Below are 16,103 nucleotides of genomic sequence, written 5' to 3'. Positions count from 1 at the left end.
AGATTTACATGCACGACTAAAGATCAAGTCAAATTATACACAGCTGGATTTATCCTTTAATAGGAAACAGGACAGGCATAACCAAGACACCATTAACCAGAATCTCAATAATTAACACTGAACAAACAATGCTCACTTGCATTGCAATTGCCATGCCATACTAAGTGGTGTTTAGACACCCACTAAGAGTTAGGCCTCTTAATAAAAGATTCTCTCTCGCCGAATTATTTTATAAAGTGAAAAAAAGCAGGTGTGACTGCCATTCTACAAAGGGAAAAGCTGACACTAAGGCTGTGAAAGGAATTTAGCTTCAGTATCAATCAGTCACTTTAGCTGGAAAGCTGGTCTTTCTATTTGGGAAACTCAATACATGTGTGTTTACTCTCACAGTTTTAAGCAGCTCTCCAATGATCTACTAGCACAGCCTTTAATCAGAGAAGCTTATGCAATAAATAAGTATGAGAAAGGAATTTGGTAAGGCTCATCACTTCCTCAAATGGGTACTGTAAATATCAACTTTAAATCCCCTAGGAAGCGGTCCATGTCTTTCTATCTACCAGCTTGCAAATGGACCTCAAAGAGGTCATCCACAATGTCCTCAAACTTTAGTATAAGTCACCTAAACTTCAGCAACGAGCACCAGGGGAAGAAATTTATAAACAAGCTGTAGCTTTTTTTTTATTGCTTTTTATTAAGTAGAAATGACAGCTTAATTTCCATTCCTCTCCCCTAAATCCATTTCCAAGAATTGCTGTACCTAACTATCCTGGCATTCACAAGCCTGTCAAATAATTTCACCCTGTAAAACACCCAAGACTGTTTCAGAAAGTAACAGATAGATGCCCTCATGAATGCAACTTTTGTTCCAAAATTCAGACAGTCCATTAAAAACGTTTGAGCTATACGCTATCTAATGGCCAGCAGTAAAATGTAACTGAACCACACCCTGCTACATGCTCTTTTAAAAAAATATATTCTATAGAAATGTTATTACAGAGAACAGGGGGCTCAAAATAAATGTTTTGCATCACAGCCACTACCAGCTCCTTGCTCTATAAATTACTCATTTGAAAAATACCCTGGCATGAAATATCCAGGGTGACAGCAAATAGCAGAGTTACACAAGCCTTAGCTGCCATCTCTGCACAGTCTGTATCCTGGTCTGTCTGCTGTTACATCTTCTCTATGACTGACTTAAGTACGGGCCAGAATCCACTCCAAATTTTTCCAAACACCTCCTTATCCCCTGTTTTGTAATAGATTCCTAATGTGGGAGATTTACCAAATCCCAGTTCAATAACTCGAATTCATGCTCTTCAGAGTTCCTTTAACTTCTCATGTTTCACTTCTGAAAAGTTGCTGGCATCCAGCTCTAGCATATTTGACTAATCTTGAAAGTAGTACTCATTTATCTGGCTTGTTTACTCACTACATCCCTTCCCTTCCCCCCCAACCAATGAAAATCCTCAAGTCTGTTTCTATCTCTACCACATCAGCTTTTCCTCTTCTCATCCTGTTTTTTCCCTACTTGTCCTCTTCCAGCACAGCACACAGACACCATTCTGAGACCAAGTCTACAACAGTGCTGACTGCCTTTTGCCAGCCTCGACTATCAGCTCTCTTCTCACTTTGCAGATAGCTGGTAAGGCCACATCCAAACTCTTTCAGAACCTACATGTCACCATCTGCATTTATTGCAACTGAAACACCCAGCTACACCTCACACGTCCCTCCATAACTCCTTAAATCAAGTTCTATCAAGTTACCTCACCAAAGTTGTCCCCTCCTGCCCCCACTTTCTGTCCTGCTTCATCTTTCATTCTATGGGAATTTGCAGCCATTTCAGGTCGAGATTCAGAAAGCTTATCATAAGGGCCAGACATCCTTATACACATAAAAAGCCCTTCAAAATTTTGAGTAACATGAATCACCTCTGCAGGAAAAAAAAGTTATTTTAAAAAACAAAGCTACAGAGCCAAAGGACAATATCAGTACCTGAGGAGCAGGAAGGTAAGAAGGTGTTTCTATGCCTTCATAATTAAAGCACAGCCTTTAGCCTGCTACTAAAAACCCCATCTAATACAAGAGATTTGTCTACATTTCTAAAGACATCGTTTCCCAGAAGTTCTAGGAGGAGTTCAGCATTGCTTTTGGGAACATTAAGAATTATTTCAAGAAAACAATTTTAGCTCTTCCAGACAGGAAATTATCCCCAAGCTTACAACTGAAACTGTATAACCATGTTCATCTCCCTAAGGCACCCACTACTCAAGGTTCAGTTGGCATGATTTACCTTTATCCTTGAACACCAACTGTACATCTTGTAAACCCCACACAAATCACTGAAATGACACAGATGACAAGTAAAAATGAATTTTATTGATGCCCTGGTCAAAGGTTATATTTGCACTGAACACACTCAGCACTAAGGCCACCTGCAGTAGCATTCGTAAGTTGCACTGGAACCTGCAATTACAGAGATGAGAGGCCACTCACCCGCTGCAGATATCCATCACACACAAAACAGAATATGTATTATCCTTCATGTTGTTCAGTTCGCAAGCACAAACTACACATGCTGGACTCCACAGCCACCTCACAGATGCTGTAGTCCCATGCACAGCAGCTTATGGACAGGTTCTGCTACCGCAGAAATAAACACATTGGCATCTAGTGGCCAAAGAGCACATTACAGACAATATGGAACAGCGCACATGCCTTTCATTTCATATTTATGCTGTATAGAGAGATGTAGCATAGACTGAGATGGGCAGATGCAGCAGCATCTCCTACAGAAGAGATGGCCCCAGAGAAAAACCCAGCGTAGGCTAGAATTCATCTGCACAGCAGCTGATTGAGATAGGAACTGGAATGAGGTAGGACAGTCAAACACACCACATAGGTACCAGGACACAATTATCTCATATAAAGACATCAGTGAGCAGAAGAACGGCAGCATCACCTTCATTCCTAATAGGCAGGCAGAGGCAAAAAGAGGTTCTGACAAGTTACTAGGATTGCAATCATCCACCTCATTCAGCTGCCTCAGCTTCAGTTTTCAGAGTGCTATGATTCCACACATGTTCTCACACAGCCTCTGGCTCTTCCCTGACCCCCCAAAGAAGCTATGAGAAACCCTACTTCCAAATATCAAGCAAAAAATAAGAGAGAGAGAGTTGCATTCAGAGATCATCGCCCATCAGTTACAAGATAATCTGTGCTTCCGCCAGCTCTTCATAGGACACCATACTAAGATTTTAATGAGTTTCCAGTCTGTCCCCAGAGATACTTAATTCAAGTTATTTAATGACAAAGAGGGTTTCTGAAATCTCCAGACATTCATTTCTTCCCCTCCCCCCTCCATGGCACCACACACAAACTCAGACTTAACTTCCCATTCTGGGTAGGACAATCTACCTTTCCACTTCTTCAGGCTCTTTGAGGCAGAATGGCCAGCTGACCTCTCTGCCTGCAATAACTATAGCTCTCCAAACACCCAGTGAGGGAGAAGAGCAGATGCCACACCATCACACTGGAGTTGAGCTTTATGGAAATACAACTTTGTCATCTGCAACAGGATAAAAGTCAACCAAAACGAGGAACAGGAGATACAAATAAAGGAAATTCTAGGGTTTTACTGCAAGACAGCAAGGTGAAGGTGATACGGGCTTACATATCTGACTCACTAATCCCAAGGGACCTGAATACATCTCCCATCTGCCATTGCTCTCAGTAGTTCAGATGCAGTTAGGGATGAGATGGTTTCAGGTAACCCCTGCTTTTTGCTGCTCCCCAGCACCCCAAGCATTGGCTCTCCAGCAGAGGCTAGTACAGGTAAGGGGGCAATCCTAAATGCGTGATGGTGGGGAGAGGCTGCATCCAACAGCTAGGGATAGGAGAAACAGGAAAGCGCTCTCACTATCGGGCTCCTCTAGGTTCGGACTTGGAACTTGCCAGCCTTAGTCATGTATTTTATCCCCTTGAAGGGCTTGTACTTCTCCCCATACATGTCCAAGCGATTCACCTTCAGTCCTAAAGGCAAACAAAGACAGCATGAGATTGAGTGCTGCCACAAAGCTGACAGATCTTCAGAATAAAGGAACAGAAAACCATACTAGAGGCACAAAAGGCATAGGGGAAGTTTTAGCAAGCAGGAAATAGAATAGAGGAAAGCTGGCAAATGCAAGTTGTCTGCAGCATCCTTTACAAATACCCCACCCTAAAAATTCTTTATAGCGCTGTAAGCAAGAAATTCAAGAGGGAATGGGTAGGCTGTTTTACAAAGCAACAGAGAACAACAAATCTGTATATGGTTCTTTTACTTGATGAACACGTTTCAGATAGAACGTACTTCAGAGGGCATGCAGAGCTATGTCAACTACCTGCTCAATCAGCACATGGACACAGCACAAAACATGCACCTTCTTCGCCTAACAATCACTTACCAGATATAGCCAGCTGCTGAATTTTAAACTGCAAGTTAATGGTGGGGTTCTCGTCAGGTTTGGATGCCCCAGCTTGCAGGCTCATGGTCCCTTTCAAACTTGGCAGCTTCTGGGGGTTTATTTTCCCAACATCCCATGAGAGCAACTGCAAGGAACAGAAAATGCAGCAGTGAAACACAGAAACAAAGTAACACCCTCTAGAGAGAAGTGGCCTTCCAGCGACAGTTCTTAACATTTCTCTAAGCAAAAAGTCTTTGTCTCAGCATCTTCCCCTCCCCATTGGATACACAGCACTCTTCCCTTCTCTCAAACAAATCTGGGGTTCTCTGCTTCAGACACAGTACAGACTTAAGGAGCAGCTGTCTCAGACTCCCTTGTTCTCCCTCTCTTTCTGTGAGACTCCCCCAAAACCTATCATGCAGAACATTCCCACTATTCGGGCTACAGGCTCCATTTCCTATGGGTAACAGTGGTACAAATAATGCAGCACCTCCTCCTTTCGAAGGGGCTGAAGCAGTGTTGCTTGAGGCTCTACTGTGGATACACCATCTGATTTAAGTTTGCAGTTAAAAACAAAAACAAAAACACACACACACAAAAACCAAAAACAGTGAACTCAGGGAGAAAAACAAACCGAAACCTACTAACAAACCCAAATCTTCACTGCTTGCAAAAAACAAAAATCTAACATGCAATACTAGGCATCACAATTAAATATGTAAAAATCTGTAAAGCATCCACCAGACGAATGCTGCATCATGCAACAGCAGTCCTTGTAATTTCCTGTGCTCACCAAGCAACCACACCTACAATCCACTTGGGACACCGAGCTATAGGCTGTTGGACTTAAGACAACTTCTAGTATGCAAGTCTCCTGAATCTAGAGGTATACGAAGTTCTGACCCCAAGAAAAGACATTACCTTCAAAGGCTCAAAGTTCAGAGAAACCAGGTGAGCACGAACAGCTCAACCTCATATTGCTGAAAGGTTAAAAATTTTGTTTCCCCTCTTTCCTCTCACCTTTGTAACTGGATCAAAGATATGTGTTCCCTGTGATGGTGTGAGGCTCATGTTTAAGACACCTTTTGGCATCTGGCTAGCGACCATCACTCCCTCTATCGTCTTCCCCATAGTCTGCTTCGGCCCCACAGTGATCTCAAAGCGTCCCAATGAGCTGCCATCACGGAAGCTGATGTTGTGTTTAACATAGACAGGAATTGCCACAAGACTAGAATAAAAGACAAGAACAGAGAGTCCCTGTCAATCTCTCCCTTCATCTTCACTTTTCCTGATGCAGTCCTTGCCATGTTGCACACTGAAAACAGTACACAACAATCTCCATAAAAGGAGAAAGGTAATCTATGTGGACTTTATTTGCTGAATCACAGAACAGAGTCAGAACGCTGATCTGAAGTGCTAATTACGCCTTTTTAGCATGGCTTCCATATCTTAATTTTCTACTTCCCATCACAGGAGGGCTAAGAACTTGCAGTAGAGTAGGAGACTTGAGCAAAAGACGGGGAATCTTCTTGCACGTCACAACCAAACTGACAATTAGCTCCAGACAGTACATGCGTTTGCTTTCAATTGGACTTCTTCTTTTTTAAACTCCTTTTCACCTACTTGAGATACATCTGACGAAGTCTAACAAAATGCTTTGGCATCTATAAACCAAACTACTACTGAGTAGCCTGCTTCCAGAAAAAAGTGCAAACAATTGGCAAAAAGTTATAGTTCTATTAAAGGAGACATAAAAAAAATAACTGGATTACAGAATTATCTTGTTTAACCTTTAAAAAAATTTGTAAGCACAGAAAACCGTCAGGTTGGTAACTCCCTACTACCCAATTCATCCTTGCCTTAATTTGTTCATCTGCTATTGGTCTTCAAATTGATGGGAAAAATTACAGAATCACTGCTCCAAACAAGAAAACACGCATTTTAAAAAGAAAAAGTGAAAGTTATCATGCACTTCTACTTCATTTGGCAAAGTAAGCCACCTAACCTTTACTAGCAATTTCTTCTTTTCCCAGCTGAGAAGATCCAAATTATAGGATCTGCAGCACTAAATTCACCACTTACTTCTGAGCACTGACATGGTAGGAAAGCAAGCGAAAATTTCCATCAGGTGGAATGAAGGAGAGTATTCGCTCTGATTCCCAGCGCTTAAAACGTACACATGGATGAAAACTGACATCATCCAACAGTCGGGGATTCTGAAACAAGAGAAAGTCACAAAGCTGAACAAAGCAGTATTACTTACAATAATCTTTTCTCCTCAACCTTCCATCCATGAATTGCAGACCATTCAATACCCTCTATCTACTTGAAGGTGCCTACAGTCAGATACATTAAGCTATTTGATGCTGTCACATCTGTAAAATAGCTGTACTCAAAATACTCTACCATATTTTAACAAAGTTAGTCATGTCAAATAATTAAATCGATGAATATTCATGAAAAGATGGTCCTTTAGCATATCTGCCTAAAGCATCACTTTATATTAGAAATCTATTACAACACATGAATAGCACTTTTAACAAAGCATCCAAAAATAAAACCCTTGGGCTCGAAGTTGTTGAAGTTCACTATGAGCTTCCATTGTCAGTTCTTTCTTCGGCATATGCAGGTTCTGATCTACTAGAATCTATCCCAGTAAGATGAAGATCCTAGTAGCAGGATTGGGAAAAGCAGTTAAAGATATTTAAGTAAAGACACAGCATATAATGTCCCTTCCTTGAGCTTTACCATAAAGGAAAGGGTAAGGTCTGGCATCCCAGTCAGCTTGACGCAAGCATCAATAACCCCTTGGATTTCAGCAGTAATTGTGGAACCTGCAGAAATAAACAAAGGAGGTTATATGAACCTGAACAAAACTCATCACGGCATGAAAAAGATACCAAGGGGGAGGGAGGGAGGGAATCTAACACCTTTATGAAATGTCACAGCTCATTATGTTGGCTGCTCAACATATTTTTCACTCCCAAACACTTCTAGAGAAGATGCATACCAATAACCACTGACATCAGCAACATCCATTTTGATTACCAATGACTACGGCTCCCAACTATAACAAGACCAAGAAGCACTGAAACTAAGAGAATAGCCCCAGGAGGGACAATTTCCACTCACCTTCTATTTTCCAATATAGAATTACATACAAGATTTCATAGACAGTCAAAGGAAAAGGACAAAGCCAATTTCTTGATGCTTCACTAACACATTTGACTAACTAGCACCTACAAGTTGGCAAGACTCCAGAGTAAGAATATGAACAGAACTTCCCACATTTGAGGAGAGCGCAACTCTTTGGCAAACCTTCTCTTTTCAAGCACTATCAGGACATGCTACTCCAGTCTTAGCCAGAGACAACTTCCATACCTGATTTGTCAATGATTGCATCTATCTCCTCAATCACATCAAAATATGCTTCATTGTTGGTATATTTCACACCAGTACGCCTCCAAGGCACCACTGATAGCTGTCCAGTAGGGAGCTGGTCACCCACATTTGTACTTCCTGGAAAAGGAAAGGTGATCAGAAAAAACACAAATGCCAGTCAATGCTCCAGAAGTCATCCCTGGCCTCATCTAACTAAGCTGTAATTAATTTCTGAGAATCTCCTTTGCAGGAGAGCAGTTACTCTTCCAGACTCATTGTCTATATTCTACAATTTCCATCTCTTCTACATCTGACTTCAGAACACACCCCCATGAAGCGCAGGATAGAGTTACTTAAACAAAACAAACAAACAAAACCAAAATAAAACCCAAATCCCACTCATCTAGGACTACATTGTGGCTATAACTAGAAACGTAGTCTGTATATTCTGTCTTTTTTGTTAAAGAGATGCAAACGATACTGGAACTGGGACAAGTCTAAGAGCAAAGCACTATCACAGGCCTCCCAAGATATTGCTGTGTTGGAGTTCAGATGCTATCGGGCAACACAAATTCTCTTCTCGACCCATATCCAGATTTACTTCTGCAGGAATACTGCCCCAGCTTATCTGCTTTTTGTTTCCCTGTACCTGTAATGGTGTTGACAACTGTTCGCAGGATAGTAGGAGGTTTTATCAGCTCCTTGAGAATATTAGATTCCGTTGCCAATGGAAAGCCATTGTCCAGCATTTCCTCCAGCACCTCATAAACCACCACAACATTGTCCTTGATCATCACCTCTGAACAGACACCGAAATAATCCTGTGCAAAAGAAATAATTACTCAACAAGTTTTAGAAGCTGAAGATAAGAGTCTTACTGATCATTTAGTGCAGTGTTCTGCTACACAGGAATAAACCAAGCCTCCTTGTTGGAAACAACACTGAAACTCCATGTATTTGTGGAAGCCCATTGGACAGACTGAGCACTCCAACAGATGTGCACAGTTCTAAGCGTATTTCTACCACTGCCCCAGCAAGCTGGCAAATTAGTGCATCGCGACATGCTCCTGTTTTCTCTCTATAAAAAGGGACTCTCTCTTACAGCTAAGAGACTTGTTTAAATTAGTGCTTACAAAGTGGTTCAGTTGCAACCAATTAAGCAGAGGTATTAATACAAAAAGCATATTTCCTTCAGCCATTACTCTGACTTGTGTATGGTGATGCATTCCATTAGAGTCCAGTATTAAACACACAGCCTTCCTTATCTGTCCTGGTCTTCACCTACAGTACTTTCAATATCTTAACCAAGCAGCACTGCTGTTTAAGGAATTCAGCATCTGCTGATCAACATCTCTGATCAAAGCTTTCCATTTAGTTTTGTTACAATGCAAAGCATATACATGTAGGCATAACACAATAAGTAAATTTAAAAAAATATTTACAGAATTAAAGTTATTTTGCTGTAGAATACAGGGAAAGAACAGCATCAAACTCTTTTTGCATATTCTGCCTAAGTCCATGTTTGTTTTATAGGAGAACATCCCTAAAGTCCCTCTAAAACATTGTACATGTTTTTTTGCTCATACCACCCCACCTAGCATATGTCAGACTGCTCACACATTGTAAGAAGCCTTGGACAAAGAACAGAAGTCCAATCTTCCAAAAAGCATGAAAAATAACAACGAAAACCCTACCTTGTAATTTGAGAAGCGTATGAATTAGAATCTTAGAAAGTGAGTCATAAAAGACCCACAGACAAGCTTATTCCCCAGCTTACTCAGCTTGATTCCTCTACTTTTTCTTCTCTTACTCCATAACAATAACAAGCAGTATTAAAATTTGTAGAGAAAACGCATCAAATTAATTGGGAAGCCAATGAGACATTGTAAGCATAGAAAACTAAATGGAGAGCTTTCAAAAAGATTCAGCATACGTTATAGGAAGCAGTGCTAATAATTCAGCCATTCTTTTTACTTGAGTACTGAAATCACACCATAGTTTTATTCTACAGGGACTCTGTGCACCTTTCTGGAAGAAAAAAAAAGCGGGGTAACAGCAGGAGAGGGGCAGCGAGAGAGAGGCAGCTTCCATCCACTTAGAGCAACCAAAGACATCAGGCATTCTACACAAACCAAGAGCCTACATCACCTATGACACTCGAGCAGGCCTAGTTCCATGCTACAAACACTGTCTCTTTTCCAGACACATCAGTTTTTTGTGTACTGCAAAGCCAGTAAAATTGCACCCATGCCTTGTTCCCTCAGACACCAGAATCTAAGCTTTTGCTTCAGAACAAAAATCATGTCTCTAGATGGTACAGTTTCTGAGACAGACTCAAAACTGTGACCTAAGTAACTGACATCGTACATTTTTGGCCTGAACCCGAAACAGAACTGACTCTTCCATCTCAATAGCAGTAACTGAGATTCTGATTGTAATAATGCTTATTCCTAGCTACTCCAATATTGAATGAGGCCTGTGAAGAAGAAAGAGAACTGCTGAATGATAGGCTGGGTATACAACTGGGACAACTCTTTTTGAAAATTCCAATGAAATTACTTATCCAGTCAAGAAGTTTAGTCCAAAGAGCTCAGCACAGCATGAGATCCAGTCCTTGGCAACCTAAAGAAATGAATACGTCTCACTAACAGAAAGGCAAAGATAAGAAACCCCAAACTCCTTGAATTTGGACTCTGGCAGTAAGTGAAAGGAGCCAATTCACTCCCTGAACTCTGATAACTCAGAACCTACATCCACGTGCCTGAATAGCATGTAGAAGCACAGCTCACATGATACTCTTATTTGACCAAAGCCCCACATTTCCTATATTCTGGCAGGCTGTTGGTCACAAGACACTTTGCATCCAGACTACACAACCATGTCAAGAGCAGACAGAAAACAGATGTCTTCGGTGCTTCCCCAAACTGACCTGCAATTATGTCAACATAACATAGAGGGGAATGTGGTTGCTCTGAGACAACTACTCACTTCCCTAGAAAAAAAGATATGCTTGCAAGAAGTACCACAAGATGTAAACACGAAAATAAATGGTCACTAACTGACTAAAGCACATGGCTATGAATCCTGCACTCCTGGAGAGAACAAGCCTAGCTTTGTCTTGGTCTTAGTTCACAAGTCCTGGAGAGACAAGGCTGAGAAACAAACCTAAGCCTTGGTTGCCAAAAGCTCCTGTGAGCACAAGCTGATCCTGAATCCATCGCTCCCTCAGGATCCACTCTAGATCCTCTCACATGCAGAATTAGAGTTATAAGAGATGGAAAAAAAGAGGAAACTAAATGCCGGTAACGTGAAAGGCTCTCCTTTCACCTGTTCTCCTTTGCAGAAGACCCCCCAACACTGCAGCCACCCGGGGCTTTTCCCTTTCCAGAACCGCCAGAGCACCACGGGGCCCGCGGCCGCACCTGGAAGGTGTCGACGACGCGGTGCAAGAACTCGATGACGAAGAGTGGCGGCACCTCGCTCTGGATGACGGCCACGAAGAAGATCTTGTGGCGGTAGACGCTGAGGAGGTAGTGGTGCGGCGTGGGGATCACCGGCGGCACGTTCTCCGCCTCCGAGGCCCTCTCCTGCGCCTCGAAGAAATAGTCGCAGACTGAGCGGCTGACGACGCTCTTCCAGTGCTTCTCCAGGAAGATGTCCCCCGAGGCGTTGATCAGGAACAGGCTGTGGATCATGGCGGAAGCGGCGGCGGCGGCTGCTGCGGGCGAAACGGGAGCGGCGGCAACCAAAGCCCGCACCCGCGCCCCGGCCGCTGCAAGCCCAACCCCACAGCGCGCGCGCGCCCTGGCAGCGCGGAAAAACTTCCCCAGCCCTCTGGGGGCGGGAGTTGGCAGCGAGCACTCTGATTGGGTGACCCACTAACAGAGGCTTCCGATAGGCCGAGGAGAGGCGCGCGGATGATGACGCATGCAAGCGGAACACCACTCTCAGCTTCGATGGGAGACGCTGCCAGCCCGGGCTCGAGACAGGCCCGAGCGCGCGCCCAGCAACGCCCCACCAGCTGAGGCCGAGCTGCCGGAAGGGGCGGGCCGAGCCCGAGCCCGAGCTGCCGGAACTCCGCCGCCCCGCCCAGGAGCAGCACACGTCATCCGCCCCGCGCCCCGGGGGGGCTGTCGCGGGAGGACCCGCCTCGGCTCTGCGCCTTCCAACTCCTGCTCCAGCTGATCAGGCTGAACTGCACTGGATGCACCGTTACCAGAACTTGTCACCTCAGCGTGTCTTTACCTTTTCTGTGGTGAACATATCAGTACGGTCCGTGAAGCACGTTTAGGAACCCAGCTTCTATAGTGAGGAGCAGCCAGCCAAATGCTTTCCGCTCCACTGTTCTGTTTTTTTCACCGCAGAGTCACCACTACTGAAAAGACAATCCAGCTGGCATGAAAAACAATCGTTATGCAAAATGCATATAAACTCTATACCACGTGGCTTCTTCCCATAATTAAAAGAGGTTTATCATGCGTACACCTAGCAGATCTACGGACTTCTGAGTACAGCGATGCCATTAGCAGTAATTTCCCCATTTTATTATTCTGGAGGGAATGGTCGTAAATACAAGAATAACAGAAAAGGAGCCCTTTCTATTCCATGAAATAAGCTATCTATCGTACAACCTTCATCAAATGTGAAGGAAGGTGACAGCCTACTGGTTAGGACAGCTGCAAAAGCATCTGAAGACTTGGGTCTGAGTTTTCACTCCTGACTTTTGTTCATGCCTGGGGGCAAATCATTCAGGCAGTTCTATCACCGAGTTCAGAAAATGAGTAAGCTGGATGGACTGATTATGCCAGAATGCAAAAAACTGCACAAGTTTAAAGTTTACATCTTATTTTGTATTTGTATGTTGTGACTATTTTTCCCAAGAAATGGGGGGGTTTGGTTGGTTTACTCTGACATTACCTTTTATTACCACTGTATGCATACATCCTTATTTAAGGTATTAGATGATTCAACATGTGCCAGATCAGATTTTTACTATGACAGAAAATAATGAAGGAGAAATGACCTATTTACTAATTCACCTTTAACAGTCATGAATTGTATCAAATGCATTTCTTAAAATATAACAGGAAATACTGTTTTTAAATTCTTTAATTCAAGTTAAAGTAATGGATTATACACTTAAGATCAGCATAGCGATAACAGACATTCAATCATGACAGTATTTTAAATTTAAATAATTATCATTTTTAAATCATCATTTTACTTTTAACAAAAAGGTATTGTAAGGATTACTACTTTAGGCTATGAGGCACTTGGAGAGTGTACTAATGGGAGCCATATAGGTATGGCAGACAGGAAGCAGCAACACATAGTTAAATTGACTAATAGCATAGGTAATTTTTTGCTCATATGCATATAAAACCTTTATACATATACAAGGTTCTTTGAGAAGCTCAAACTTTTCTATTTTAAACCTGGAAATTAAAAACTGCAGTAAAGGGTATCTCCTTTCAATACAGGTATTTCTTTTTTGTCTCATGAAACATTGTTCAGGTTTGACTGTATTATATATTGCTTAAAAACTGCCATTTCCTTCTGATTGCTTGCATTCATCATCAAAATTGTGAATATTTACTCAGTTCATGATGTTGTTGATTCCGTATTTTTCCTCTGGTAACATCAGGTTTTTTTAGTCATCAGGAATGTCAGTACTGATGCAAGAGCAACCAGAGAGCAAGAAATTACTTGTGCACACCAAAGGAAAAGGTTGCTGAGGGAAGAGGGAGAATACATTTTTCTTCAAAATCCTACAGATTTATGAAAAAGTAATCATGAGAGATACTTTGTCAAAATCCTTTGAGCAGTTCTGACCTTTAAAGAGTTCCTGTGTAGCTGGGACACTACTCTGAAATTTAAACTTTTCCAAAATTTTTCCAGTATTTTACTGACAACTGCAGAGAGTAATTTGCCATTATACAGCTGTTTACTCCTGCAGAAATGCCGCCTGTCTGCTTCCAAACCGTTAGCACAAAGATCATGTTTTGTTCTGAAAGTGAATAAATGCTTTTCTCCACAGTGGCTCAGGAGCTTATACAAACTGGAAACTAAAAGGAGAACATTGCAGATGATGCTGCCAGAACAGAATTTCGTACTGCTGGATAACTTAGTGACAGCCTGAAAACAGCTCAGTATACTTTACTTCAGGTACACAACCCCCCCGGGAAGCCTAGGCACAGTCAAAGAGCCATGTTACAAAATGGTGTTGCCAAACTGCGCACTGTCTTTATGATAAAACAATTCCTTACCATCTGTAGTTTGCCATATGCAGGAATTCTGATGATTTAACTGTCAGCCTGTGCTGTGAAAATAAAAAAAAGAGGGTAGAAGAAAACAGGCCATTTTTTATTTCTAAAATACTGCAGAACATCTATTAATTTTGCAAGGGTGCTAATAATAACCTACTGCAAATTGTGAGATAGAAAAAAGTCTATAGGCTGATACTCTGTTCAAGGGACATAGAAAGTTTGGTTTCACTGTTACGTACTGCATCTCCCCAGTACTTGCTATGCTTACTCACATTGTCTTCTGTGTAAGTTACATTTATATCCTCATGAGCTTTTATGAATTTAGCATCGCAGCCTCCTAATTTAAGGTCCTAGAAGCCATGCAGCACTGAACTTTGAAGGCTTGGGAACAGGGAGGAGAGAGGAATTTGTAGCGAGAAGCCAACTCTGGAAAGGCAAGGCCAGACCCCTCCTGTCTACAGGGCAGAAACAGAACTAGTTGTACGGAATCTAGTACAGTAGCACTTCAAAGTCAATTGCTACCCAAACGGTTCAAGCAATAAGTGACTGAAAACAATTACTTTCTTACTGAAAAATCTATTGTGTTAAAATGTCAAAAGAGTTCCTCTTGCTCAACAAAGGAATTTCTCACTAAACAAGTTTATCAATTCTGTCTCCAAAATGTTTAAGACTCTTCTTTTCTAAAAAGGGAAGCTAACATGAAATTTTACACAATACTTCTCTAAGTCAGTGGTGAAAATTGCCTTTCTAATGTGCATGTGCAGAACTAAAACAGAGCTAGAAAGAAAGGCTAAAGACTTGCACACAAAACATAACCATACAGTATGAATAACCAAATAAGATTATTTTAATTGAGTATTATGTAGGAGACAATGCTCTAATTTAAAGAGTTATAGTTTGTGAATTTCTGTCTACTTTTGACACATGCTCGATCAATATAATATACGCTCAAAACAGCAGACAATCACTCTGTTCTATGAACTAACCAAAGAAGGTGAGCCTTTGGGTCCAAACACACACTGACTTCAGTGACAAACAGCCAGCTTTGCGGAGCCTATCGCACAACCAAGACAAAATATGTAACTAGGTCCCAAGTTATTTCAGTGTAGAATAGCTAATGTTCTGGCAACATATTTTTACACTACAAACTGGAATGTGTCTCAAAAGAGTATGTTATATTAGAGATAACGTCAGAAAGTTAAGCAAACTACTTTACAAAGATACCGAAACATAGAGCAGCCTCTAAGCACACGCAGGGGTAACTACTGCTTTGCACCTTCTCAAGCAAAGCAGAGGTTTGCTGCCGTGTGCGACCTACCTCCGGGCAGCCGAGCCCGACCCCCGTCCGAAGCCGTCGCCCGCCGCGCGCCAGCGGCCGCAGCCCGCAGCGCACCGCCGCGCACCGGCTCCGGCGGCCGGGACGGGCGGGGGGCGCGGGGAGCCGCGCGCCGCCGCCTGCGCGCACATCGCGGGCCCTGAGGGGGCCCCTGCGCAGGAAGCAGCTCCCTGAAAACAGACGAGGTCTCCCGGCAGCAGGGAGGCGCAGGCCGCGCGGACCCCCCCCGAGCTAAGCGGTGCCGTTACTTCAGGACACCCGCCGCCTCGGAATCCTGAAGTCAGAAAAAACAGAATCACCGCTCTACGTACGTGCTTAATTAAGCCTGGGAAATGAGTTTCGTAGTTTACAGATTGCAGTCACCTGTCAGTAGCGCACGGTCACTAGCCCAGACGCTCCCGCTGCCCGCGATTCCCGCGCGGTCGCCGGTGCGGGACAGCCCCACCTCACGGCTCCTTCAGCAGCCTCACCGAGCGCCGCCGCCGCTCCGGCCCGCTCCCGCCGCTCCGGCCCGCTCCTGCCCCGGGGCGGCGCCGCCGCCTCTCGCGCCGCGCGCTCCCGCCGGCGGGGCCCGCGCAGCCCTCGGCCCCCGCCGCCCCCCCGGCGGCGGCGGCGGCGGCTCCCGCTCCCGCCCCGCTCTGCTCCGCTCCCGCCGCGCTGTTCCCGCGCGCGCCC

General features: G+C 43.4%; 1 protein-coding gene across 10 annotated transcripts; it reads right to left on the bottom strand.

Annotated features, from left to right (window-relative positions):
• Window positions 1-2,359: 2,359 nt before the first annotated feature.
• On the bottom strand, window positions 2,360-16,100 carry AP3M2 (adaptor related protein complex 3 subunit mu 2). Of its 10 annotated transcripts, XM_026112209.2 has the most exons (11): window positions 15,792-16,100; window positions 14,093-14,145; window positions 12,072-12,201; window positions 11,249-11,544; window positions 8,476-8,647; window positions 7,827-7,964; window positions 7,194-7,279; window positions 6,528-6,661; window positions 5,466-5,673; window positions 4,446-4,590; window positions 2,360-4,032 (listed from the first exon to the last, which is right to left on the bottom strand). In XM_026112209.2, the coding sequence occupies exons 4-11, from the start codon at window positions 11,519-11,521 to the stop codon at window positions 3,932-3,934; spliced, it is 1,257 nt and encodes a 418-aa protein (XP_025967994.1). In that variant the 5' UTR covers window positions 11,522-11,544; window positions 12,072-12,201; window positions 14,093-14,145; window positions 15,792-16,100; the 3' UTR covers window positions 2,360-3,931. The 10 variants fall into 10 exon arrangements, with proteins under 10 accessions (XP_025967994.1, XP_025967990.1, XP_064353948.1 ...); XM_026112205.2 differs by having other exon boundaries at window positions 11,249-12,218; XM_064497878.1 differs by having other exon boundaries at window positions 11,249-12,201.
• Window positions 16,101-16,103: the final 3 nt, after the last annotated feature.

This window comes from Dromaius novaehollandiae, chromosome 26, assembly GCF_036370855.1.
Source record: "Dromaius novaehollandiae isolate bDroNov1 chromosome 26, bDroNov1.hap1, whole genome shotgun sequence".
In the NCBI taxonomy this organism is placed as follows: domain Eukaryota; kingdom Metazoa; phylum Chordata; class Aves; order Casuariiformes; family Dromaiidae; genus Dromaius; species Dromaius novaehollandiae.
Note: the sequence above shows the minus strand (reverse complement) of the source record. Positions and strands in the feature narration are given on the sequence as shown.

Bases quoted from the DNA above. Each gene is read 5' to 3' on its own strand.
- AP3M2 (XM_026112205.2), bottom strand. From the start codon at position 11,521: ATGATCCACAGCCTGTTCCTGATCAACGCCTCGGGGGACATCTTCCTG. The intron at 8,648-11,248 runs GTGCGGCCGCGG...TCTTTTGCACAG, and splicing joins GCGTCGTCGACACCTTCCAG to GATTATTTCGGTGTCTGTTC. The intron at 7,965-8,475 runs GTACAGGGAAAC...TTCCTTTTCCAG, and splicing joins AGTTGTCAACACCATTACAG to GAAGTACAAATGTGGGTGAC.